Source organism: Periophthalmus magnuspinnatus, chromosome 1 (assembly GCF_009829125.3).
Source record: "Periophthalmus magnuspinnatus isolate fPerMag1 chromosome 1, fPerMag1.2.pri, whole genome shotgun sequence".
NCBI lineage: Eukaryota > Metazoa > Chordata > Actinopteri > Gobiiformes > Gobiidae > Periophthalmus > Periophthalmus magnuspinnatus.
The window spans coordinates 30,568,115-30,593,202 of NC_047126.1; the positions used below are offsets into that span (position 1 = coordinate 30,568,115).

The 25,088-nt window shown below is 39.7% G+C and overlaps 4 protein-coding genes across 6 annotated transcripts in view; 3 read left to right on the plus strand and 1 right to left on the minus strand.

Annotated features, from left to right (window-relative positions):
* The first annotated feature begins 11 nt into the window (after positions 1–11).
* On the plus strand, positions 12–11,953 carry sgms2a (sphingomyelin synthase 2a). The gene is made up of 6 exons (XM_033967171.2): positions 12–213; positions 5,032–5,529; positions 6,622–6,739; positions 7,397–7,550; positions 9,932–10,098; positions 11,254–11,953. The coding sequence occupies exons 2-6, from the start codon at positions 5,084–5,086 to the stop codon at positions 11,437–11,439; spliced, it is 1,071 nt and encodes a 356-aa protein (XP_033823062.1). The 5' UTR covers positions 12–213; positions 5,032–5,083; the 3' UTR covers positions 11,440–11,953.
* A 1,540-nt stretch (positions 11,954–13,493) lies between these two features.
* LOC117377785 (cytochrome P450 2U1) lies at positions 13,494–19,158 on the plus strand. The gene is made up of 5 exons (XM_033974284.2): positions 13,494–14,034; positions 17,449–18,099; positions 18,309–18,470; positions 18,550–18,717; positions 18,786–19,158. The coding sequence occupies exons 1-5, from the start codon at positions 13,614–13,616 to the stop codon at positions 18,971–18,973; spliced, it is 1,590 nt and encodes a 529-aa protein (XP_033830175.1). The 5' UTR covers positions 13,494–13,613; the 3' UTR covers positions 18,974–19,158.
* A 175-nt stretch (positions 19,159–19,333) lies between these two features.
* Positions 19,334–22,902, plus strand: hadh (hydroxyacyl-CoA dehydrogenase). The gene is made up of 8 exons (XM_033966753.2): positions 19,334–19,525; positions 19,915–20,043; positions 20,121–20,278; positions 20,396–20,522; positions 20,603–20,692; positions 20,769–20,841; positions 21,518–21,634; positions 21,732–22,902. Exons 1-8 carry the CDS (start codon positions 19,412–19,414, stop codon positions 21,848–21,850), a joined length of 927 nt encoding a protein of 308 aa, XP_033822644.1. The 5' UTR covers positions 19,334–19,411; the 3' UTR covers positions 21,851–22,902.
* The window catches only part of lef1 (lymphoid enhancer-binding factor 1), a 41,695-nt gene continuing 39,242 nt past the window's right edge, over positions 22,636–25,088 (minus strand). For all 3 annotated transcript variants that reach the window (XM_033966715.2, XM_055224689.1, XM_033966732.2), the window contains exon 11: positions 22,636–23,975. The gene's annotated coding sequence lies outside the window, so the exon portion shown is untranslated. The remainder of the gene's footprint in view (positions 23,976–25,088) is intronic.

Genomic DNA, 25,088 nt, shown 5'->3' on the forward strand with positions numbered 1-25,088 from the left:
TTAAAGAGGATGCCAAACCAAACGGGATGCTGCTGGGAGGAGGATGCGAGGATATGGGGCGATGATGTGCTTTTTCGGGGGAGGAGGAGCACCGCCCGTCTCTAAATCGAGCGGCACCGTGCTGTGATGATGCAGACCCGTCCGACGTGAACAGCGAGCGGCCAGGCAACAGCGCGTGCACCGGGGGAGCAGCTACTGGAGGCCCGCGCGCAGGTAGGAGGATGAACGACGCAACACGTGCCACACAGACGCCACAGGAGCTCGTGCAGGGGCTTAGGGTTTTTACAGACAGCTGCGTGATGGAGGGTGTTGCATGGACCTATCCTAAAAGCTTCAAACTGAATGCAGCTGGGTTGTGTTTATGTCACTAGGCTAACTTTTCAGCCATTTTATTCTAAAGCAGCTCCATGGTGTTAGCGTTTCATGGCTCTGTGTGAAAAGTTCCTTGAATGACACGGTGCAAATGGGGATACAGCTCGTGCCTGTTCTTCATCTGTGTGTGTACTGGCAACATCCTCAATATCTGGTCCCATTCTGGATGCTTAGTTGTAAAGGGAGAGTGATGAAAAGAAAAATAGCTGGACAACAATCATAAACAAACTAAACTGCAGTTGTCTGGGTTTATTGGTTGTTTTAGATTCTACAGTGAGATGATGTCACACTGTTAGATGAAGGCAGTAGTAGTAGTAGTAGTAATAATAATAATAATAATAATAATAATAATAACACATCAAATCCAAAATTTGTTTATAAATCCATGAGCTTACTACCTCTCCACTTCCTCTGCTCTAGCCTAATTTTATTTGCCAGTCATCTCTTCTCAACAAGCCCACAGAATGTGATCTGAAGCCCATAGGTTAATGTATAATTAAAAATACAGATTTATTTAAGAAAATCTTGGCCTTGTGAACACATGTTGGACTAACGGAACAAGCCTACGACATTCTGTAGTGTAACAGTGTAATTAGAGGGAGCAGTGACCTGTTGCCCCACCCAGTAGTCTAATATGGAACATGGTGTTTAGCGCTGCACTTAGGACTACTACACCCCAAAACCTTACAAATGGTTCCTGTTATAAACAGCACAAATGAAGCTGCCATTATCCACCCTGTGGTCAGGGCTTCTAAAGTAGGATACCGCTGGGTTGCATATCTCTACTTGAGGACGACACTTTACCTCAGTGAGGTAATGTTTCTCGTTCCAATGTAAAACAGGTTGCAAGTTGCATTAAACGTCTTCAAGGCATTAAAAACAGGATTCTGCTCAAAGTGCAGAGTATGTACAACTCAAGGAACATTAACATTCATTACAGACATGCATGTGACCCGTAGAAGAATAAAGGTATAAAAAAAAATAATAATTAATATAGGAATCTCAGTAGTTTTACGACATGTTTATAAAGGTCTAAAGGATATGGCATTTAGTTGTTTGTTTTATTATCTAAATAACTGCGCCAACTCACACTGTGGTATTGATTTAATTACAATATATAATGGAGGTCTATTACAAAACCAAACCAGGTTCTGATTTGTAACATTTGAGAACAGTTCACTGCCAAGGCTCATCATGCAATGATAGTTATTGTTGACAGCATTATTTTCATGTTGTGTGACACTTTATGTCATTGCTGTTTATTATTTAATTTAAAAAGATAGTATAAAAACACAGACAACTGTCATGCTGCTGACACTTTTGTTATCTTTCATGTTGTTGACACAGTGGGATTGGCTTAGTTAGAGATCCAGCTTTACAGGGCTGAACCATGTGACTTATTTTTGTCTCCCTCTTTGATGAAGACAGCCCCACACGATATGTTCTGCAAAATGAGTGGATGGCTTATAGCAGCATGTTATTATGAAGGGCTCAAATTGAAGTCAAAGCTCTGTGCCTCTGGAGTAAAACACAGCCCTCACATCTGGGTGGCTTCTCCTGAAATAGCACAGGGGAGTGGAGCCGGCCAAGTTCTCCATTACGGCCTGTGACCAAACGGACTCGAGCTTTTCTTGCCATTTTCCATCACCACCCTTTTCCCAGGGTTATGTGCTGTGGCGAGTGGGAAACAGCATGTACTGTACACAAGGGGAGCACAGGGAGACCAAGGCAGTGCCCTCTCTCATAGGAAAATGCCATGATGAACTTTTCTATGCCACGTTCTCATTTAGTGTCTATAAATGCATTATATATACACGGTTTTATTTCCTGCAAACCTGTCACAGTTAGCCATTACTCTCCCTGGAGAAGGCAACTGGGGCGAAGTGATTTTAGCACCACTGTTGTACTCATTAGGAGTTAAATAAATCAAACCTGAAAAAATAAATCTCCAGAGTAAATATATTCATGTAGACCTGTGTGTCCACTGCATCTTAATGTATTTATGGTTGGATAAAATTCTCTACTCAATCATCACAAAACATAAATCAAGTATAGCCTTCTAAATATTCAGCTTTCAATGTTTTAAAAGTACACTGTAACTTTTTCATGAAGTGCCACCTGCTTATTCCTATGGAGATGTTGCCGGGGGGTGATAAGCAGTAAAACAACCAAACAACAAAATATCAGCCTGTTCTGGAGATATAAGGCCAATATCCGATACACAAAAAAATCCAAAAGTCTGCTCAATATATCGGCCAAATGATATATCGGCCTGTCTCTACAAAGACATGGAGACAAACAGGTGAAGGACCCTCCACCAGAAAAGTTGCATAATACATCTTTAGGTCGTATTATCTGTAACTGGAAGCTGTTTGGATGCATTAGAAATCCTTGCACTTTGTTGCCTGTTGCTGATCCATTAACTCCAAAACAGACTGATTCTGCTGTGGATGGCTCTGATTAAATTATGTAATAAGCTTTTCTCCTGTGCTCAATAATGTTTTCCCAACATTGATTTAGATGCAACTGATCCGTTCTGCATCATCACTCTATTTCCAGCCCACTGTTTGATGCTCCAGGTTAGTCCCAAAGTAAACATGCCATTCTCTATGTATCCCAGAAGACATTTATTGTGGTACCTTCAGGGCTGACTGGAAAATACGCACATCCAATAATGGAACGCTTTTAGGTACAAGAAACCTTTTAAAGGACTTATGGCAGAAAATGGCTGTAATTCTCTTTCAAGTCATTAACTGAAAAAAGATCCAACATACTTCTCTTGTTTTTCGTTTATTCGACGCCAGTAATGTAAAGAATTCAGTACAATGACACTTACTGTGCGTCTGTGAACATCTGAGTAATCGTTTTCTACTCAGGGAATGGAAAAAATCTCTCTGACAAGACAAATGCATGCTGTTAAATGCCCATTCCAGCCATAAAGTACAAATTAGTAGAACAGTGTAGAACTTGCTGACCGACTATACTGTAAAGAGAGTGTGCGAACAAAACGTTTTCTGCATTGAATGAATATAAAGCATAATGTTTCATAGGTTTCAAACTGAATGCACCTTTCACTCTCTGTATACATCAACTGTCACTGCGTTACTACTATTAAAGGTCCTAAATTATGCAAAATGGACTCTTGTGAGCTTAAACCCATGTTATAATGTTGTTACCTCCTCAAAAACATATCTGGATTTGTGTTTTGTTGTGTCTTTCTACATCTCCAAAGCTCAAAATGCTCTGTTCCACCTTGTGATGTCATGAAGTGGTAGTTTTCAAGTTAACAGCTCCTTTGATCTTTAGTTCAGTAGAGATTAGCAATTCCAGGGCTGAAATTACCCAAATGATTCTAGTGAAGGTGTGTGAAGTTTAAAAACACAGTGGAGCACTTCCTGTATTACCACATGACATCACAAGGTGGAATTTGAGAGAAGAACTCAGCCTAAATATGCAGGGTTTGTGTGTTAAACGTGTGTGAATGAAACAAAACACAACTGCAGGTATGTTTGTGATGAGGAAACAACATTAGAACATAAATCAGAGAATAGTGTAATCTGGGCCCTTTAATGTGTCTTTCTGCTGTAATCAGTTGTACACTTAGTTCTCACACTTGCTCATTTGACAGTTACTATCCCATAAACTTTAAGGACAAAAAATGTTACTTATTTTCTGTCTACAACCCAAAAATAATAATGTAATGAAAATAATTCATACAAGTCCATGTACCGTATTTTCCGGACTATAAGTCACACTTTTTTTCATAGTTTGTCCAGAGGTGCGACTTATACTCAGATGTGACTTATATGTGAAATTATTAAAATATATAATTTCACATCTTCGTTATTGTCACATTGATAATTGTGTGAGGTCACTCTAGGCTTGTGGACCAGTATCTACTCCTGTACCATTGAAGATTTAAAATTTCATCATTAGGGTAATTTAAAAGACATCTGAGAAAGACTGAACAAAAATGCCCCCTAAAAGAAAGTTGTATTTCACTGAGTCTGTAAAATAAATTTCCCCAGAAAATGTGACTTATAGTCCATTTTATATATGTTTTTTATTTCATTGTCTGTGTAATCCCTCAGTCGTCCAGGTCTGATCCATAGCAAAAGACAAAGTTTAAATCTGTGAACTTCTACAACAATTTGTCCAGTTGACAGATTTAAACTTTGTCTTTTTATTTCATTATTAGGCATTTTTTGGCTGTTGTGACTTATACTCCAGAGTGACATATAGTTAAAAAAACACAGTATTTATGTGCTATAAAGACAGTTCTTGTCAGTCTACTTCAAAAGTAGACTAGGAATTATTCATTCATCCGTTCATTAAAGACATGTCCTGCTGATCAATTAGTGGATTAAAAAGGGGGCGTGTCAAAAGCTCTCAAAACTATTACCATCTCCATGTATCTGAGCCAAACTGTACTCACAAGACCTCACCTGCAGGGGGAGTTCATGCAAAAACAACTAAAAAGGAAAATTCTAGGAAACAATATATTTATGTAAAAACAGATTTAACTTGTGAATCATGAGTTTAACCTGCCTTTTAACTTATAAATACCAAAACGTACTAAATCTTCAGCTAACTCATTCACACCCTAAAGTAGACCAGTATTATTTTTGCTTGATTTTGTTTGTTTATTTCTTTTCACAGTAACCACAGTTCAAACCGTAGCCCTGTCTCCGTGGATGCAGTGTGTGCAGCAATGGCCACACAGGGACATGGGAACACAAGAGCCACTGCTGCCGACAATCTCCAACCAGGAATGGAGACCGCGATCGTAGCCAGCGGCAAAACCTGTCCAGTCCACAATCCTGGTGCGGACGATCCAAAGAGGGGATTTCGGAAGGGCTTGGGACGGCACAATGACTATGTAAAGATCCCAGTGCCTGATACCAAAGTCAACCGTCAGCCCATGGAGTGGTGGAAGACATTCATTGCATTCTTTTACGCCGGATTCAACCTGGTCCTGACCACCGTTGTCATCACAGTTGTGCATGAGAGAGTTCCGCCCAAAGAAAGCAGCCCACCTCTTCCGGATAAGTTCTTTGATTACATCGACCGGGTCAACTGGGCGTTCACTGTCACTGAGATTAATGGCATGGTGCTTTTGGCCATTTGGATCATACAGCTATTCTTCTTCAGATACAGGCAAGAATCCATTATTCACTGTGAACTGTCGAGAGGTTTTATGAGGCACTTAACAGCTGATTAAAAATGTAGTATCACAATGTTCACGCACAAGCCTTCTGCCATTTCATCCCAACAATCTGAAGAACAGTAATGCAGATGTTTGTTGTTGGGGCAAAACTGGCTCTGTGTACTTTTACGTATTAGATCAGATTTGTGGTGTGTTCAGTTAATCAGCTGCTTTTTACAGTAGCTGTTGCATTTGGAGTAGGCTACAATGACTTCTAAGTTAACTCTTTCAACCTTTAACATTTTCATGTTTGTCTTTGTCACAATAGTTAGCCATTTTGTTCTTGTATAAATATATATACTTAATCGAAACCTTAAACCCACATGACATTTCAATTATCTGATAACTCCAGAAATCAGATAATGATCAGATTTTTGGTGTCCAAATTAACATAACCACACAATACAGATCTACGAGGTTTTAGGATGAAACCTAAGGGAAAAGACTTCACCTGCTAATGTCAGTAGCTATTTGTAAGTAATATTGCATTTATGCAGAGTGAAAACGGGAAGTTTAGAATTATTCAGAAACAGTCACATTATATAATGAGAATATGATGTTGTAATCTGGATTTTTCAGTAGACTTCAACAGCAGACCCAAAGGGGGACACAGGGTGACAACCTGTTCTTTTTTTGGTTTTAGATCTTATCTCACTTATTAAGATAATGCTCCACTTTTTCAGTGATGCATGATTTATATTAGAATAACATTTTCTCACAAAGAAAGTAAGACTATTTAGATATACTGGCTTTCAGGCTTGTAAAATATTGGCACATATTGCTGTTTCAATCTCTCTGCATGTTATGATTGATAAAGCTGAAGATCATATGATGTCCCTTTATGTCCCACCACATTCAATCAACAATGTGTCCCTGTTTGTTGGGATAGGAAACATTTGACAAATATACTGTAGATTTATAGCTGTACTAATAACGTTCATTACGTAATAAAAAAAATCACACAATCATATTTTATTATTAAATCAATCGGTTATCACTTTCGTTTTGAGCATTGATTGTTACTCTTCTATTTCCATTTGCAGATCCATAGCTCTACGGCGCTTCTTCTTCCTGATGGGCACTCTGTACTTGTACCGCTGTGTGACCATGTACATTACCACTCTGCCTGTGCCAGGGATCCACATGACCTGTGCTCCTAAGGTGAGCGCTCTCTCTCCTCTCTTCAGAGCGGGGCTCAGCTGGTGCTGCGCCGCCCTGTGTTTGTGCCTAGGGAGCCATTTTACATCATCACACCACAGCTATAAAAACAAGACAATAAGACAATATGACAAAGTACTGCCACAGGATACGAACATCATGTCTCCTCTCTTCTAAACAGTGAAACTTATGAAACAGAATGGAAGTGGTTCAAATATTTTTTTTTACATTTTTGTATTATCTCAATACAACAATATTCAGATAATATTTAAACAGTGCATCAGAACTGATCTAAATGTGTGTGAGAATGTCATGGTTGAGGTTCAAGAATTGCAGAAAACATGAGTAGACCATACAATTAACCACAGACGTGCAGAAAATCACTTTATATCCTTGTTTGGAAGTCTGTGTAATCCCTCAGTCATCCAAGAATGATTCATAGTAAAAGAAAAATTAAATTCTGTCAACTGGACAGAATTACACTAGTATTTGGAAGATCACACTAGATGTTTCTGATTGTTTTACTTTTAATTCAGCTTCACATTTTTAGAACCGGAGTCATTTTTAGTTTGAATGTTCTACGTTTCCATTGTTTACGTCACAGAACATGTGCTGTAACTCTCTTAATCTAACTACTGTAAATCCTCTGCTCTCTCTCAGTTGCACGGAGACTCCCATGCCAAACTTCTGCGAGTCCTGCGCCTCATTTCTGGAGGAGGATTGTCCATAACAGGCTCCCATCTCATGTGTGGAGACTTCCTGTACAGTGGGCACACCGTGATGCTAACCCTCACTTACCTATTCATCAAAGAGTGTATGTAGCATATTTAGTCTACTTTTAGGCCTCAAAGTGGGGCTGTAAGATTAATAATTGCAATCAGTGACGTAGGTATGTGGTGGCCAGGGTTAGCACAACTCAGCCTGGCACGAGCCCCTCTGTGGCCACCCTGTATACCCCCCTGCACGACCGGACTGGGTGCGACTGAATGAAACACACATAACAGCCATAACAGCACTCTATTCCACACAACACTTTCTCTCTGAAAACCTTTGCCCTGCCAGTTACTTTTAAGTCTGTTTAGCCTCATTCAACTTCTGTCGGGTGTCGTAAAAGTGAAGCAGTCCGTCTGATCACGCTACAGTGCACAGATCGCTAAAGTCTGCTTCAATCAACGGCTATTACAGGGCATAACTGGCTCAAATAATGGACCTACAACCATGAAAGTGTAAGGCACTTGGAGTCAGGATGCAGCAGATACAACAAACTGCACCAGGTCACGACACAGCTCCTATAAAAGTGTGTGGTGGCTCCACTACCACCACAGACTGGGCACACAAGAGCTATTTGAACAACATCTGTCAGCATATCCAGGTCTAACAGCACAAAACATCACACACATGCCTCACAGAGGACTTTAGAGCTTAACCGCTTACATTAAATCATAGCACTTACTGTGTTATTGTTAGTCTTATTGATCCTGTCTTGTCATGGAGTCGTACAATTGCTCTGATGCGTTTCTTCCACAAATACAGTAAGCATCAGTGTTGAGAATAACAACATTTAAGTGTAATAGCATTAGTAATGGTGTTATTTTTATCAGTAACGAGTAATCTAACTAATGACTCTTTCCTCTGCTGTAACATGGTTATAGTTACTGTCAGTGTCACTATTTTACTGTGAGTTGCTGTAGTGTTGACAGACTCCACTCTCTCATCTTGTTTAGAGGAGCTGCAAAGTTTTTCCATTGTTTTGAGAAGTAAACAAGACCGAGCCGAGGGATAAGAGACAGTGATTGGTTAAAAAAAGAGACTGACTGTAAAGACCAATCAGAAGCAGCACTAGGCATCCATAAAGACTTTTCCGACATTTCATTGGTTCAGTGCTGGCACGCGGTCGAATATTTGCTGTTTTCCACACACATGGGGCACAAGTATGATAATTCTTGTGGATTGTGTGGATATACATTGTTATTTGGCGACTCTCTGTGATGGGAGAACAAACAGACGACTACAGCGAGACACGCACCTCTGGTTTTACATGTGTATAATCATGTGTGTGGCGTGCACATGTTTGTACTGTTCTGATATCTGTGCGTTTGGTAAATGCACTGTTTGGCCTCAGTCTGCTGCGTAAAGGGGACAGTAGTTTGCTCTGTGTTGTTGTGACTGTACAGTTGTGAGTCTGGGGGATTTTGAGCTCTGTGGATGGTTTATAACGCTGGCCCTAAGTGCATTTGGTGATTTGCAGAACAATTATCAATTAGTTTTAGTACTTTGAATTGTTTTGGGAAATGCAGAGAGCACGTGTCGATGTTGACCAATCAAATGTCAGAACACACGTGCACAGCTCCTCACGTGTTCAATCACAGGGCTGTTTACAGCAGATCCTGGGTCAGTTTACTCTCTAACAGAGAAATAAAGTGCACTGTGAACACGGAGGGTCGGTCTGACTCCATTTCAGATTAACAGCGAATTGCAGCAGAACAGAAATACATCATTAAACCAAACTTTATCTGGCTGTATTTTTTTATTAAGTAGGGGTCAAAATTGTTGTCAAAAATCTTCATTAACTGATAGGCCTACTTCTGATATCATTTTGGCTCACACAATTGATGTATTTTATTTATTTACATTAATGAACAGTGAACAAAATAAGCTCACACTTTTTCACATGGGTATTTTTAATCCATGTAGCGAATAGAGTATTTACTAGTGTTTCTGCCTTTTTTCTGGTATTCTCTTACACATAAACCTTATGAGAAAATTGGTATCATTAATGTTTATCTATTTATTTATTTATTTAGATACATATATTGCGATGTGCCTTCAATTTAAGTTTTATTCACGTTTGAGTTTGAGTTTGAAACTTCACTCGCCCTTGCTGGCCCTCCCTGTAAAACAATCCTAACTACGCCCCTGATTGCAATCAAATCAAAATAGCAAAGTTGAAATTTGAAGTACCATCATTTTCTCCACAACAAATCAGACTGCATAAAACAGCCAACCCTGTACTTTTAATGTGATTCTTGTATTAGTTTGACAGTTCTCCTGGAGGCACTTGAACTCAAAACATAAATTGCAAATATAATCTCATTTGCAATGCTTGTCAGAAAAATCACACTGGATACTTTTCCCACATCATTTTAGCCCTACCTCAAAGTGAAGTTGACATTGTAAACTTTTTGCCTTGTGCAGACTCTCCGCGGTCGTTCTGGTGGTACCACGTGATGTGCTGGCTCCTCAGTGCGGTGGGGGTGGTGTGTATCCTGGTGGCTCATGAGCACTACAGTGTGGACGTGGTGGTGGCCTACTTCATCACCTCGCGCCTCTTCTGGTGGTACCACACCATGACGAGCTTACAGGTTTGACTGGGGCGTGACTCTGGGGCTCCACACATAGATGGAATATTATCAGTGTGAGGAAGAATACTTTGAAAATGTATTTAGTTACAGAATACTGAATACTTGCACTAAAGGAGCTGTATGTAGCCTGCATTCTTATAGTTTAAAAAAGGTATTACTGGCAACCCAAATGAGAGACTCATGTGGGGCTCATTCTGCTTTTTGATTGGATACATTTTCGAGACTAAAAGACCAAATTATAACTCAAACAACTTAGCCATCATGTCTACTGTTGTAATTAAGAATATATCAGCATTAAGACTGTTATCAGTAAAAGCTAAATTTGATTTGAACACGGAGACATGCTTAGGTCCTGTTTATGGAATTTAATATTCAAAATGTTGCATACAAGTTCATTAAAATGTATTTGGTAATGTAATGTTACATAGTGCAGTCAGAGTACTGTATTCTGAATACCTGGAGTACTATCACATTGAGTTGCATTATACTGGTGTAAAAAAAAAAAAAAAATCTACAGGTTTGTCTCACTGTTTCTTATATTTTATTTATCACTGATTAGAAAAGTAAAAATAGCACATGAGCTGTTCATTTTCCTTTTTTTTTTCTTTTCTAAATTGCATGATCAAATACTGCCATATACCTTTGAAATTAGGAATGTAACTGTATTCTGCTTAACATCAAGTGAAAGAGGACTAAAAAGATACTGAAAATGTGTTTCCTGAACATGTATTTTGCATATACTGAATACAATTAGATCAACTGAATGTAATGTATATAATATAATGTATTTAAGTAATTAATTTCGATTTTCAATTTGTCACACAATATGCAGTAAAGTAAAGTAAAAGTATTATTTTTGATTTTGTAAAGAAGCAGGTCAGTTGTAGAAACTTGTGCAAGTCATAGGATTAAATTGAGGAATCAAAGCTGAATGGGATTTGTCTGAAGCAAGTTTAAAAAAAATAAGAAATTGCGGCATCTGCTGGTCACATAACAGTATTACACGTTGAACTGATCCTGATATTTGTAATGACACAAAATTCATGTGCAGTTACAATTCCACATGTATGCCCCATAAGTCTATGGTATGCTCACATTTAAATCTGTAAAGATGTTAAGATATTTTTACTAAAAGTCCATGTACTGTTTTTACAGACTTTGAAATGCTTCCCAAACAACTACCTCCAAAACACTTGGTGGAACCCGATTTTCAACTTCATGGAGAGGAATGTCCAAACTGCTGTGCCGTGTTCCTACAGCTGGCCCATCACCTGGCCCCCTGCCTGCCTTAAGAGCCCTTGTAAGAAGTATTCCATGGTACAGAGCATCAGAGAAGAGTGACCACACCTCCATGGTCCACCTTCTGAGAATCAGCACATCAGCATTGCACCATTTGTATAATGTATATGATAGAGATGTTCGGAGAAGTATTTTAACAATCACTGTTGTTACCACAGAGCATCTGATTTTTTTTAAATAAATATTTGTAGCGCCTGACAAACTGCTGTATTTTAGAAAGATTCCACTGAAACAGTTTGACTTCTCATAGTAGAGTGTCGGAGAAGAGTTGCCTCCAGATAATGTACTTATGTCACAAGGTGCCTTAGTGTGTTGTCAGCATGGTAGTTACCAAAAGCCAATCATCATCTTTTTCTTCCATCTTCTTTTATTTTTTATTATTGTTTATTTTTTGTCATTTATTATATTTGAAGTGTCTTTTAGTCATTCAGATGTGCATAACCTCATAGTTGTGTTGTTCGTTCACAATGTTGACTTTGTTTTATAGAGCAATCATGTTATTTATCCAAATGCTTGTTTTATATTTAATATTTCCATTAAATAAAACAGTGAATGATATTGTTTGATTGAAGTTGGTTTTTTTTTTTTTCCAATACTGAAAAAAGTAAGCTACATTACTCCCAGTTAGTGTATCCTACTGAGTAGCCTAGACCTGGCATAAGTCAAAACATTGCGTAGGTTTAAATGTTATTTTACACACGTGGATAAAAATTGTTGGTACCCTTTGGTTAATGAAAGAAAATCTCACAATGGTCACAGAAATAACTTGAATATGACAAAGGTAATAGTAAATAAAAATAAACTCATGAAACAGGCCTGGACAAAAATGATGGTACCCCTTGAAAAGACTGAAAATAATGTGACCAAAGGGACATGTTAATCCAAGGTGTGTCAGTGGGCCTATATACAGGACTACAGGTCGTCACTGTGCTGTTTAGTGACATGGTGTGTACCAGACTCAACATGGACCAGAGAAAGCAAAGGAGAATAAGTTGTGAGTTTTTCTTTCATTAACCGACGGGTACCAACAATTTTGTTCTCGTGTGTAAGTTCGTTCTACATCAAGTCACGTCTGTCCTCCCATGTCCCACCAAATCCCATGACCTGTCCCACTTTTAAGAGTTCTGCAGCTGGTTATCCTACACAACAGTGAAGAATCCCGCTCCACAGACACATTCAGGCAGTGGTAAAGTACTCAGTTTTGTTACTTAAGTAAAAGTACAGATACAGAGGTAAAAAGTTATGCAAGTAGAAGTATCACATGAAAATTCTACATTAGTAAAAGTACCCATTCAAAAATGGAGTTTAACAATAAAAAGTAAAAGTATTTCACACAAGTGTTTGTTAAAGTGTAAATGTAGTGATATTGATTAAACACTGATACTTAGAAGGAGCCTGAGAGTGCCCTTAGCCTGCAAAGTCTAGCATATACACTTGTTTTGTTTTATAGTATTTCATTGTATAAAGTGAACATGCTCATGGTCCCATTTTACCAACAGCACCCCCAAAACTGACTTTGGACCAACAGTGTTTCTGAAGTAATACCAGCTGTGCACTAACCAAACATGACAAGACTTTTTAGGCCACTTAATTTGTGCCAGGAAATCAGGCAGTCTACATTATAGTTATATAGTTCTATTCTTAACAAAAGTCTCAGAAAGCCCTGTAATCTGACTCAAGCAAGAATTGTGGTTTTTTGGTTGTTGTTGTTTTTTTTTTGTTTTTTTGTGTGGAAAATACACATTTTCGTTCCTACAACTTAGTTTTAGAGGTTAAAATGATATGAGTGCTGTAAGGAGTAGAAAGGACAGAGGGCAGGGCCTGTTGCTGGTGGGGTCAAGGTGAGACTCTACAATTAGAAACAGATTTACACTATTTTATGTTTTATATGACCTACCATAGTGAATAGCAGGGTAAAAGTAAAAGAGTAAGTGTATTTTTGTATGTTCTAAAACCCCAAATCCTTTAAATCCGTAAAAAACACTGAAAAAACACGTGTTGACGTCAAACTGGTAATGCACCAATCAGAGCGGAGCCCAGTGACGTCCACCAATCAGGAGCCAGTACTGGGATAACGCCGGTGACAGCTATTTAATAACACGGGAAGAGCATGGCTATTTCACTTCTTTTATCATTTTAACGGACAGGTTTTACTTTTACTTTACTTTTTTAAACGTTGTATAATGGGACATATTTGTATTTTAGAATAGGCGCAGATGGATTTGCACGTGTGGCTGGACTGTGCACTGTCTCATATAAACTTTGCAGCTGTACTTGTCTTTGTAGTAGTGTATTATGTCTTGGTCACGTATCGTAAGCGTCAGAAACTATTCGCAAATATCCCTCCAGGCCCCAAACCATGGCCTGTAGTGGGGAACTTCGGACACTTTTTGATTCCCCCCTTTGTGCGGGGTCTTTTGCAGCAGCCAGTGACGAATAGACAGAACATGAACGCCATGGAGTATTTCACTGACATGTCTAAAGTGTATGGAGACGTGTTCAGTCTGTTTGCAGGTACGAGCCTCATGGTGGTGCTGAATGGATATAAAGTGCTCAAAGAGGCTCTTTCTAACCACACAGACGTGTTCTCCGACAGACCGGACATCCCAACTGTCACCATTATGACTAAACGGAAAGGTAAGAGTCCTGTGGGTCTGCAGTGGGTCAAGTTCAAGTTAAACATGCGCCTAGTGCGGTAAAAAAACAGATAATTAATCTTAACTTAGTCTATGGGAGCATGATGTATAGATGTAGGCCAGTAGGTCACTGAGTTATGTGTGACCTGCAACACAAACAAAGTTTAGCCTTGACCTAATGGCTACTTGCTGAAGGAAGTGATGGAAGGAAACAAAGTACCTTCCTACTAAATGTAGAAAAGTACAGTACTTAAGTAAAGTACAAATACCTGAAAATTCTAGTTAAGTGTATTTTAGTTTTTAATTGAGCAGCTCAATTAAGAAACTGTGATGACAGAGGGGCTCAGGTCACTGACTTCAGCTCTGTCTTAAACACGTGTATTTCTCTTTAATTATTCATTATATGATTACTGCCCAATTGTACACATTATTCATGTCATTTGGGACATTTATGAGCTCATATTCTGTACAAAGTATGAGGTATTACACAGTAATGGACTGTTACATCATGACAGAAGCTAACTTTACTAATGTGACTTCTGTACTTGAGAGTGCTCCTCTGTTGTGTCGTGATTTCATGACCAGTATATATTTTGTTTCATACAAGTACATTTTATTTTCTTGTAAAACATTTAAGTGTATTATACAGGCCAGTTGATGAGAGCGGGGCAGCAGGGTGCTGCTGGCCTGTTGAGGCATGGCTTCCTGACCAGGACAGATTTAGTTTCATAGAGATTAAAAAAGGTCATTTATTTACAACACAACACAGATAAACTATACTAAAGTCAAAGATGAACACAGACTTTTGCACAGCCAAGTTCAATGCGGTTACACCAAACCCCAGTGTGTGAACATGGCCGCCCATTGAAGTCAACGGCCGTGCTCAATGGCACATGTCAGGACTTTAGCCTTTAGCGGATAGATACACCTGGTCCTGCCCTGCCCAGGACCATGCGCAGTTGAGCTACCACCCATGAGACTGTGCACGATGAGGGTGAGCTGTGGCTGGGAAGGAGGCCTCCGGTGATGGGTTTTATCTAATAAAGACACTAAAGCCGCTCTCTCAACTTGGTCTGCAGCGTTCACAAAGACACAGGGAAAACAACCAAAGGCAATCGCAGACCATGCGTTGGAGGCGTCAGCCCTCAAATGCAAAGGCGTCCAACACATTCTTGACACCCCGGGGTGAACGCACCATGAGCGATGTGAATGAATCAAACTGTCAGAAATGAGCCACAGGTTTAGAACATGGTTCAGAAGCTTCTGGAAGCATAAACATTATAATTTATACTTTATAATTTATGTATTATTCCCTTTCCTCCTTCGCCCCCACTCCGCTCTGGTGCAAAGTCTCATGGGGCAAAGTCTCATGTCTCAACTGTGCATGGTCCGTGGGAAGGGCAGGAACGGGCATATCTCGCCGCTAAAGCCTAAACTTGCGACATGCACCATTGAGCACGACCCATTGACTGCAATACCATGTTCAGGCCCCAGGGCTTGGGAATAATAAATAAGTTATAAATTATAACATTTATGCTTCCAGGATGCTGACTTTGAACCATATTTGCATCGCTCACATGCTCGTTCATGTCCACCAAGTGACCGCTCTAAACAATCAGCGCTTGTTCGCTAGTACGGACATAGAGTGTAGCTGAAGGTAAAAATTAAAAGGCGTTTTTTTTAAAAACAACAGAGGGAGTTTGAGCTGAGAAAAAGTTATTTGAAAATAGGTAAAAATCGCCACAAAATTCAACCTTTGTGAAGGTTGTAGGTGCCCTGTCAGCTGAACACGAGCAGTTTGAGGTCTATAAGGAAAATCCTTTCTGGGCAGGAGGGATTTGTTTGTTGTAGTACCAATGAGTGGCCACTAAACCAACTCACAACAGCTCTAACCCAGCAATACCCTATCAAGTTATTTTAATAGATCCATGGGTTACACACAAACATCTGCTCCTCCGGCACAGTGCCAGATGCCCTCTGAACGCTTCCCTAGGGAGGTGTTCGGGGCACGTCTCACTGGGAGGAGGCCTTGGGGAAGATCCAGGACATGTTGGAGGGACTATGTCTCTCGCCTGGCTTGGGAACGCTTTTGGGTCCCACTGGAGGAGCTGGAGGAAGTGCCTGGGGGGATGGAAGTCTGGGAGTCCCTGCTTAGACTGCTGCCCCCGTGATCTGGCCTTGGTAAGCAGAAGAAAATGGATGGATGCTGCTCTGTTTTTCTTTTTCCTCCAAACTCCAAATCGCAAGTAAATGTGAGAAATTGTGACAGTAAAGAACATTGGAGGTTTGATTGTGAAACATAACGAACAAATATGCATTAAAGAAGTGTTTTTTCACTCTTTTGCGGGACACACGAAAGTCATGGCGTCATGGTCAGACAGACAACACACAGACACCCACAGGTAACACAGTACGTAAGTTTTAAAGCACTTTAAAGGACAATAAAGGCTCAGACTTATATTAACGGAACTGTTTGCCTTCACTTAAGACATCAAATACAGTACTTGATAATATGGGATCCCTGCTACATTTTGTGCCAGATGCACAGGCACAAACTATAGAAATTATGCATCTACTGTAACAATTACAATAATTTTCATGTGTAACATAATATACCTGATACAAATTCATACATTTAAGAATTAAACCAAAGAGCGAACCCCACACAGATTTAAAGAGAAGTTGTTTTTTCAACTATCAGCCTCTAATGTCAGTGAATCAAACACAAACATGCGCCTGTGGTTGGGCTCTGACTGCACAATCGTAGATATTTTGTCCAGAATATCCAACAGTATGCCATTAATCTGTCTCAATTATGTGTGTTAGTTGCTCAAAAATGCATTGAAAAACATGAATTCTTTCTGTGAGCTGGGCCACCTCTTTACACCTGTAAACCAGGGCGTTTGGCACCAGCACGTGTCCTTGAAAATAGATTTAATTCCCTACTGTTGAACATTCAAGGTGCCTAAAATATTGCAAAACGGTTGCAGCTAAATACTGAAGTAGTGAAGTAGCTGGCCCGTAAACAAAGCAGAGCATAACTCATTCAAATTTTTGTCTTATACTTGTATAAGACAACCTTGGGGTTCCTCCACTTTTGACTCAAGTACCACCAAAAATTTGACTTTCCAAATACCACCAGATTTAAATAAAATATATAGCAGGACTATTCCAGGTCTAGTCTAGTGCTAAACCAGGTCTAAAAGTGGACTACATCACTTCCACTATTGTTCTAAACAAGATTCCAAAGGAGGAAAAAAAGTAGATGAAATCAACTCAGGAAATTAGGCAAACCCACAAACTGAAGAGCTGTCCAAGTACCACCTGAAGGAGCCTGCATAGCACCAGTGGTACATGTATCAGAGTTTGAGGTAGACTGATATAAACTACATCACATCTTTATTTGTTTCACCAGGAATCGTCTTTGCCCCTTATGGATCTGTGTGGAAAAAGCAGCGCAAGTTTTGCCACTCCACGCTGAGAAACTTTGGACTTGGAAAGTTAAGTTTAGAACCCTGCATCTTACAAGGCCTGGATACCATCAAGACCCAGTTGCTTCATCTCCGTAAACACTGTGGATCTGCTGGGATGGATCTGGCCCCTCTTGTAAGTAACGCCGTATCCAATGTCATCTGCTCCATGGCTTTAGGTCAGCGCTTCCACCACGACGACCAGGAGTTCCGCACTTTACTCAACCTGATGGCACGTGGACTGGAGATTTGCGTCAACAGCCCTGCAGTACTCATCAACGTCTTTCCTCTACTGTATTATTTGCCATTTGGCGTCTTCTGGGAGTTACGACAGGTGGAAAGAGACATCACGGCATTTCTGAAGAGGATTATTAAAACACACAGAGAAACGCTGGATCCAGACAACCCTCGAGATCTTGTTGACATGTACCTTTTGGAGATGTTGGCCCAGCAAGCTGCCGGAGAGGAAGACAGCAGCTTCACGGAGGATTACCTCTTTTATATAATAGGGGATCTTTTCATAGCTGGCACTGATACCACCACTAATTCAGTCCTGTGGATTCTGTTCTACATGGTCTTATACCCTGACATCCAAGGTAAGACCATAGGACCTAAAGCAAATATATATGTAGTCTGATGCACTGATGACAAACTGGGAATGACACTGAATGGCACACACAGACTAGGGCAGCTTAGAAAAAATATTAGTACAAAATATCAGCAAAACTTTCAATAACGGCCCAATACTGATGTCACAGATAAAAGTTATTGGTTTCTAACAGTGCTGTTTTTTAACTGTTTGTAGAGAAAGTGCAGGAAGAGATTGACACAGTGATCGGGCAACACCAGACTCCATCTATGAACGATAAGGGCAGGCTTCCTTTCACAGAGGCGACCATCATGGAGGTGCAGAGGCTGACAGTGGTGGTTCCTCTGGCTATCCCCCACATGACTTCTAGGGACACAGGTTAGCTGAACTTTTCTTTTGCTAGTATGTTTTGTTATGTGTGATGATCTGCATTAATCTGTGGACTGTTTATTTTCAGAGTTTTGTGGCTACACAATTCCCAAGGGTACAGTGATTATACCCAACCTGTGGTCCGTACATAGGGATCCGACTGTATGGGATGAGCCTGACCTTTTTAATCCGACACGCTTCCTGGATCAAGAAGGAAAACTGCTCAGGAAACAGTACTTCATACCTTTTGGGATTGGTAAATGTCCTTGGCACGTGAAACACTTTTGTTGACAATGTTTTTGTTGAGCCCTGTGTTGCTTTTAGGTCCCAGGGTGTGCATGGGGGAACAGCTCGCTAAGATGGAGCTGTTCTTGATGGTCACCAGTTTACTCCAGGCTTTCACATTCAGCTTACCAAAGGGACAGTCTCCTTCTCCTCTGCAGGGACGCTTCGGCCTGACCTGGGCCCCCTCACCGTTCACCGTGTGTGTGAGCCCGAGGAGCTCAAGATAACATCAGCAGAGATTATACAAATGACTTACAATTTAGCCCACACATATCATTGCATAGCCACTTTTTTAACCTCTATTGAGAACAATGAAATTAATGTAAATAAATATACTATTGCTGTAAGTCTCAAATATGACTTAAACTATGGCACTTTAACCTGAATGGATAAAGTTATCCCATTGCGCGTGTCCTTGATGATCTTGTAAATTTCTGTGTACATGTTGACTTCAGTCTTTTCAAATACATGTGTTAAATCCTGTATTGGATGTTGTGTTGTGTATTACCTGATCATATAATGAAGAGCATGGTGGTATAATATTATACATGGTTCAAAGTTTCAGATGTGTGTGAAAGGTCGCGTGGTCACGTGACCAGTCTCGCTCTCGTGCCCTCTGGCTGCTCTGTCCCGGGACTGACGGTCCACAGATCGGTTCATGCGCCATGTCTTTCTTCACTCCGCTTTGCAGAAGCTTTTCCACCTCGTGTGTTAGAAATGTGGTGATAAAACATGTGACGATCATTGGAGGCGGACAGATGGGCGCGGGAATTGCACAGGTAAGAAGCATGAATTTGTTAAACTGAAGCTGAAGTGTGTCAGGTTTAACACGCTGCAGACAAGTGTGAGGACAGGAGCAGGTGGACATAAATACACTGTGGCCCGTGTGTTGTTTTTAAAATATACTTTATCGTAATCTTCTCAAATATATCTTTAGGACGATCTGTAAATGTAAAACGGGCTAAATTAGCGGAGCTCTTCCAAATGGGTCCGACATAAACACGAGCTGCCTGTGGTTCCATTTTACGCACACGTCCATTTAAATAAAACACATCCAGAGAACCACCATGAAAGGAAGATACTCTTCAATAAAGTGTCCTACAATAGTAATAAAGATATGCTAAGAAAATCACATAAAACAATGGACTAAAACAGACACATTGTACAGGTAGCTGCATCTACTGGCCACACGGTGACGCTGGTGGACACATCTGAAGACATACTCAAGAAGTCCATCAAAGGAATAGAAGGGAGCCTTAAAAGAGTGGTCAAGAAGAAGTTTGCAGACAAGCCTGAGGTCAGTCAGTCAGTCCTGGTTATTCTATACAGATAACACTTAATAAATGTCTGATGTATGATTGCATTTTCCTGCAGGCGGGTGAAGAGTTTATACAAAAAGTCTTGAAAAATGTAGCCATTTCATCGGACGCAAAAGCTGCAGTTCAGAGCACAGATCTGGTTTTGGAAGCCATTGTGGAAAATCTTAAAATCAAACAGGATCTCTTCGGCGCTCTGGATAAAGTTGCACCTGAGTAAGTTTTTTCATGTTTTCAGGTCACAAATGTTTCATAGAAATCATTTAATCTTCAGACAAACCTTTATCCACATGGTACTGACATATTACTTGATGGCTTACCTTTTTACCACAGGCACACAGTCTTTGCCAGCAACACTTCCTCCCTGCCCATCACGGACATTGCCAGCTCTACAGCCAGACTGGACCGCTTTGGTGGTCTGCACTTTTTTAACCCAGTTCCAATGATGAAACTTGTGGAGGTAGAATCGTTGGAATAAAAACTTCCTCATGATAATAAAAAAAACACGGTAGACACATTTTATTAATCCATATTTTACAGGTTATTGGAACATCATCAACAAGCCAGGAGACATTTGACTCTCTCTTGAACTTCAGCAAAGCTCTGGGGAAAACACCAGTGTCTTGCAAAGTAAGAATTGAGCATTTGTACTTTTCTTGATTTGACTTTTTACTTAAAAGTATTCTACACTTTAAACTTGCTTTAGGATACACCTGGCTTCATTGTGAACCGTCTTCTAGTTCCTTACATGATGGAGGCGATTCGGTTGCATGAAAGAGGTACAGTTGGATATTAATACTAGTACACCACTGTCATTGTATAAATTATCTATGCAGTTTCTCATAATTTGTATAAGGACTTCTAAAAATCATTGACGATAATTGTTTTAAAGGACCCATATTATGGTATTTTGACCTATGTTATAATGTTTCCTCATCACAAACAGACCTGGAGTTGTGTTGTTTCATTCACACATGTTTAACACACAAACCTGCATATTTAGGCTGAGTTCTGCTCTCAAACTGAAAAAAACCACACTGTTCCACCTTGTGATGTCATGTGGTAATACAGGAAGCGCTCCACTGTGTTTTAAAACTCCATACACCTTTACTAGAGTTATTTGGATAATTTCAAAACTGGAATGACCAATCTCTACTGAATTAAAAATAAAAGGTGCTGTTAACTTGAAAAGTACCACTGCATGACATCACAAGGTGGAACAGAGCATTTTGAGCTTTGTATTTTGAGATTTAGACAGCCAAATAATGCAGGGTTACTCAAAAATGGTGAATGAAACAAAACGCAACTCCAGGTCTGTTTTTAAGGAGGTAACAGCATTATAACATGGCCAAAAGCTCAGAAGAGTCCATTTGTGTAATATAATACCTTTAAAATATAACCTGTACATAAACTCCTTAAATTCTGCATCTTTACCTGGTTGGATGTTATTTCCAGGCCATGGATCCAAAGAGGACATTGACATCGCCATGAAACTTGGTGCTGGTTATCCGATGGGACCGTTTGAGCTTCTTGACTACGTTGGACTGGATACAGCAAAGTTCATTATGGATGGTAACTTTACTGAGAATGTTTTTAATATTTGATAAATGTAACTGATAAACACTGTTATACATAGCTTCATATTGTATGTGTCTACCTTTTTGTTTAGGCTGGAGTGCTATGGACCCTGGAAACCCACTTTTTGCACAGAGCGAGCTGCTTAACAAACTGGTCGCCGAAGGGAAATATGGCAAAAAGACAGGAGAAGGGTTTTACAAGTACAAGTAATGTAAATAAAACTCTTAGGGTGAATGAATTGACATCAGTCGTTTCTAAATGCCTGACTTAAATACTTGATAGAAAGCTATTGCAGGAAACTATGTGCCTTTTTCACAATTGAAAAACTATGTGCAGTTGTCTATGAGCCATGAGTGTTGTATGCATGATAATAATACAATTTTTCAAAGATTGGCGTTGTGGCTCTGGTATTTACCCACTCACCCTTATTTTCAATCTGTCCAACATGGCTCAGTATGTAATGTATTTCACTACATTTCAACGTTTTACATTCATAGTCAGAATTGAGTTTGATACCAATTTGTGTTTTTGGTCTATTCTATTTTTTCAATTACTAGAAGAAATACAATGTGTAAAGTTAAGTGATATTTCCCCAAGAAGACACAGGGGGGCGCTGACTTACTATAAATGTTGAATCGTGGATAAGTAGATGCAGACCGTCTATAAATAGAAGTCTTTGATGTTGGCTGTCTTATTAACAGCGTCTACTTCAAAAATAATCTGAAACTAAAGCTTTATAAAAATGTACAGCTTCAAGTAGAGACAGGATGTTCTTTTAAATCTCGCCACAAACTTAAGATTGATAATGTCCGTAACACAGAATTCTGCATTGTCGTCCTGAGGAGAATTTATGAAACTCATCAAGGTGTTTTTATGGTCATGTTGGAAAGCTGTGCCCTAAATCTGTTTTTATAAAAAAATAACCACCTGCACATGAATATTTAATTTACATGTCGCTACTATTTGACAAGTGTCTCTAACATGGACAAATGAGCCAAGTGTGCATTTTTTATTTTCTTTAAAAAACAACAAAAACATGTTGAAACAGTTCAAATATGACCATTTGGGAAGCGAATGCTATACCAAGATGACAGTGACCCAAAAAGATGACAATTAAAAAGGAATTGGTCAAGTAATAGTAAAATAGAACATTAAATCAAAATGTTACAGAGATGCTTGAATGGAATAAACAACATGGCAAAAGACCACACTATTAGCTACCAGAGAAAAAGACAAAAGGTCCATTGCAATAAAAGAAAAGACTGCCAAGTGCTGGGGTAAATATATATATCTGCTTCATTTGTCATGATTTCCAACAATAAAATATAGGCCTCTGAGCAATCACTCTCGCCTTTGTCCTAATGTTGCCTGCAAAAATACCAAGAAAAGTGACATATCCTGACAGTTTTAAAAAGTACACATACTGAGCATTATTTTACATCTGAGCAAGACTCGAGGTCACTATTTGTTACAAATAGTTATCAAAAGAAGCCTTTCAATTTTCTGCAAGATGCTTCAACAAGAAAAATGGCTTTCCTGTGTCCAAAGCTTATTTTCATATATACCACAATATATATAAAAAAACAATATTAAAAATATCACTAAAATGTACACCAAGAAACTGAAACGAGAATTCAAGGTACAAAAAAAGCATTCAAAATAAAATTCGGTCTAAAATGAAGAGCAAATCAAAATCCTTTTTGCACCAACTGGTCATGAACAAAAATGGCGCCTTTAGGACGTTTGTTGGACAAGATGAGATCCCTCCATCTTCCTTAGTGCAGTCTAAAAAGAGGTGTTTGGTCGGTTTGGGCATAAACCCCAAATGGTCTCAAAAATCCAGTGAGAGAGAGGGAAGGTGACTTCAAGGGGGCAAATGTTGGAATAATGAACTATACAAAGCAAACCAGGCGACAAATAACTTACAATAACTTAGAAACAGGAGTGAGAGGGCAAGGTTTGGTGCACACATCAAAAGTGGCAGCTGGATTTCAGTGCAGTGCCTTGGATTGCGGTAAAGCTGATTTGAAAGATGAAGTTTACTGTTTAGTGAGTGAGTAATCATGATTGTCTTATTCAGTTCAGTGTCTCTAGGAGTACAGTGAGACAGTGAGGAGTTCTCAGCGGTGGTGGTCAGCATGTGGCGGGGTGAAGCGGGGTTAAGTTCAGGGGGCAGAGGAGAGGGGAAGGGAGAAGGGGGGGGGGTCCTCTGAGAAGTGGAGGTTCAGATTGGACTGTTCAGGTCTTCATGGAATCTAGCAGGCCTCCATCTCTAGCAGAGGGCCCGGAGCTGCTGCCTTCGCTTTGCATGTGGAGAAATTGTTCCGCTTTCCTCCTGTTAAAACAAAGAGCAGACATTAGGCACGTCATTATAACAATAAGACTGTTTACACTTCACAGGTCCAGTATTCCTCGTCTATAACTCATGACAAATCTGCTTTTTAATATATTTGTTACTAAATGTTTCTGCTGTTTTACAATTTATTTTGATGAGACAAGCAAATATTTTTTACAATTAGAAGTCATGGATGAACGGCTGTTTTTGGAAGGGCATGAAGGTAAATGAGTTGGTGAGAGAAATGAATGAGAAAAGATTTCGTTTTTTGTAATTTTCTTCAAACTAAGGGTTTATTAGCAACAGCTGTTTGCAGTTTTACATGGTGCTAGCATCTTTGAGTGAGTATCACATTGTCGGGACTACAATCTATGCAATTCATGGGCACAAAAATAAGTTCCTTATGAGGTAAATCCTATTATTAGATGGACATGATTTAAAGTTCAGGTTAAGGTTAGGATTAGTCAATGTAAGATCCCCCCAACAGCAAGGAAAACAATATGTGTGTGCCTATGAGTGTGTGTTTTATTTGTTGACAAGAAGCAAAACACTCCCTAAAATGTAGAATAGGTGAGTAATTTTCTAAATGAGCAAATTACATTACACATTACTGGATCTTCTTTGCTAACTATACAGAGCTATTATTACTCCTTCTTATTGAACTGAACGACCTGTCAGTTTATGTTTGCTTTCAGAATGTTTGCTTCTTACATGTTGCCGTACAAAGACTTACAACTAAAAGACGTGACTTAGGAGTGACTCAAAGCATCTTGGTTAAGGGTGGGGATCATTATCAGCCTCTATCTCGCCTCAGCACAATCAGTCATCAGTATTTTTTGTTTGGTGTTCAGGATGATTGAATGGATGGCTTAGCGGCAGTGTTGAGCGGTACAGAAAGGTCAGAGGTCGTAGGCAGGATGTGGGCTGGTCCTGCCTTTGATCTCGTCTGACGTGGGGGTTGCCGTGACCCACCAGGCCCAGCTCACTCTCCTCCGTGCCCTCATCTGACTCCCACGCTCCCAGTTTCACTCTTTCAACACTGCGTATTCTGCTCGGCATTTAGGCCGACACGGCAGGTGGGCAATGGGAAAACAAGACCAGACAAAAAAAACA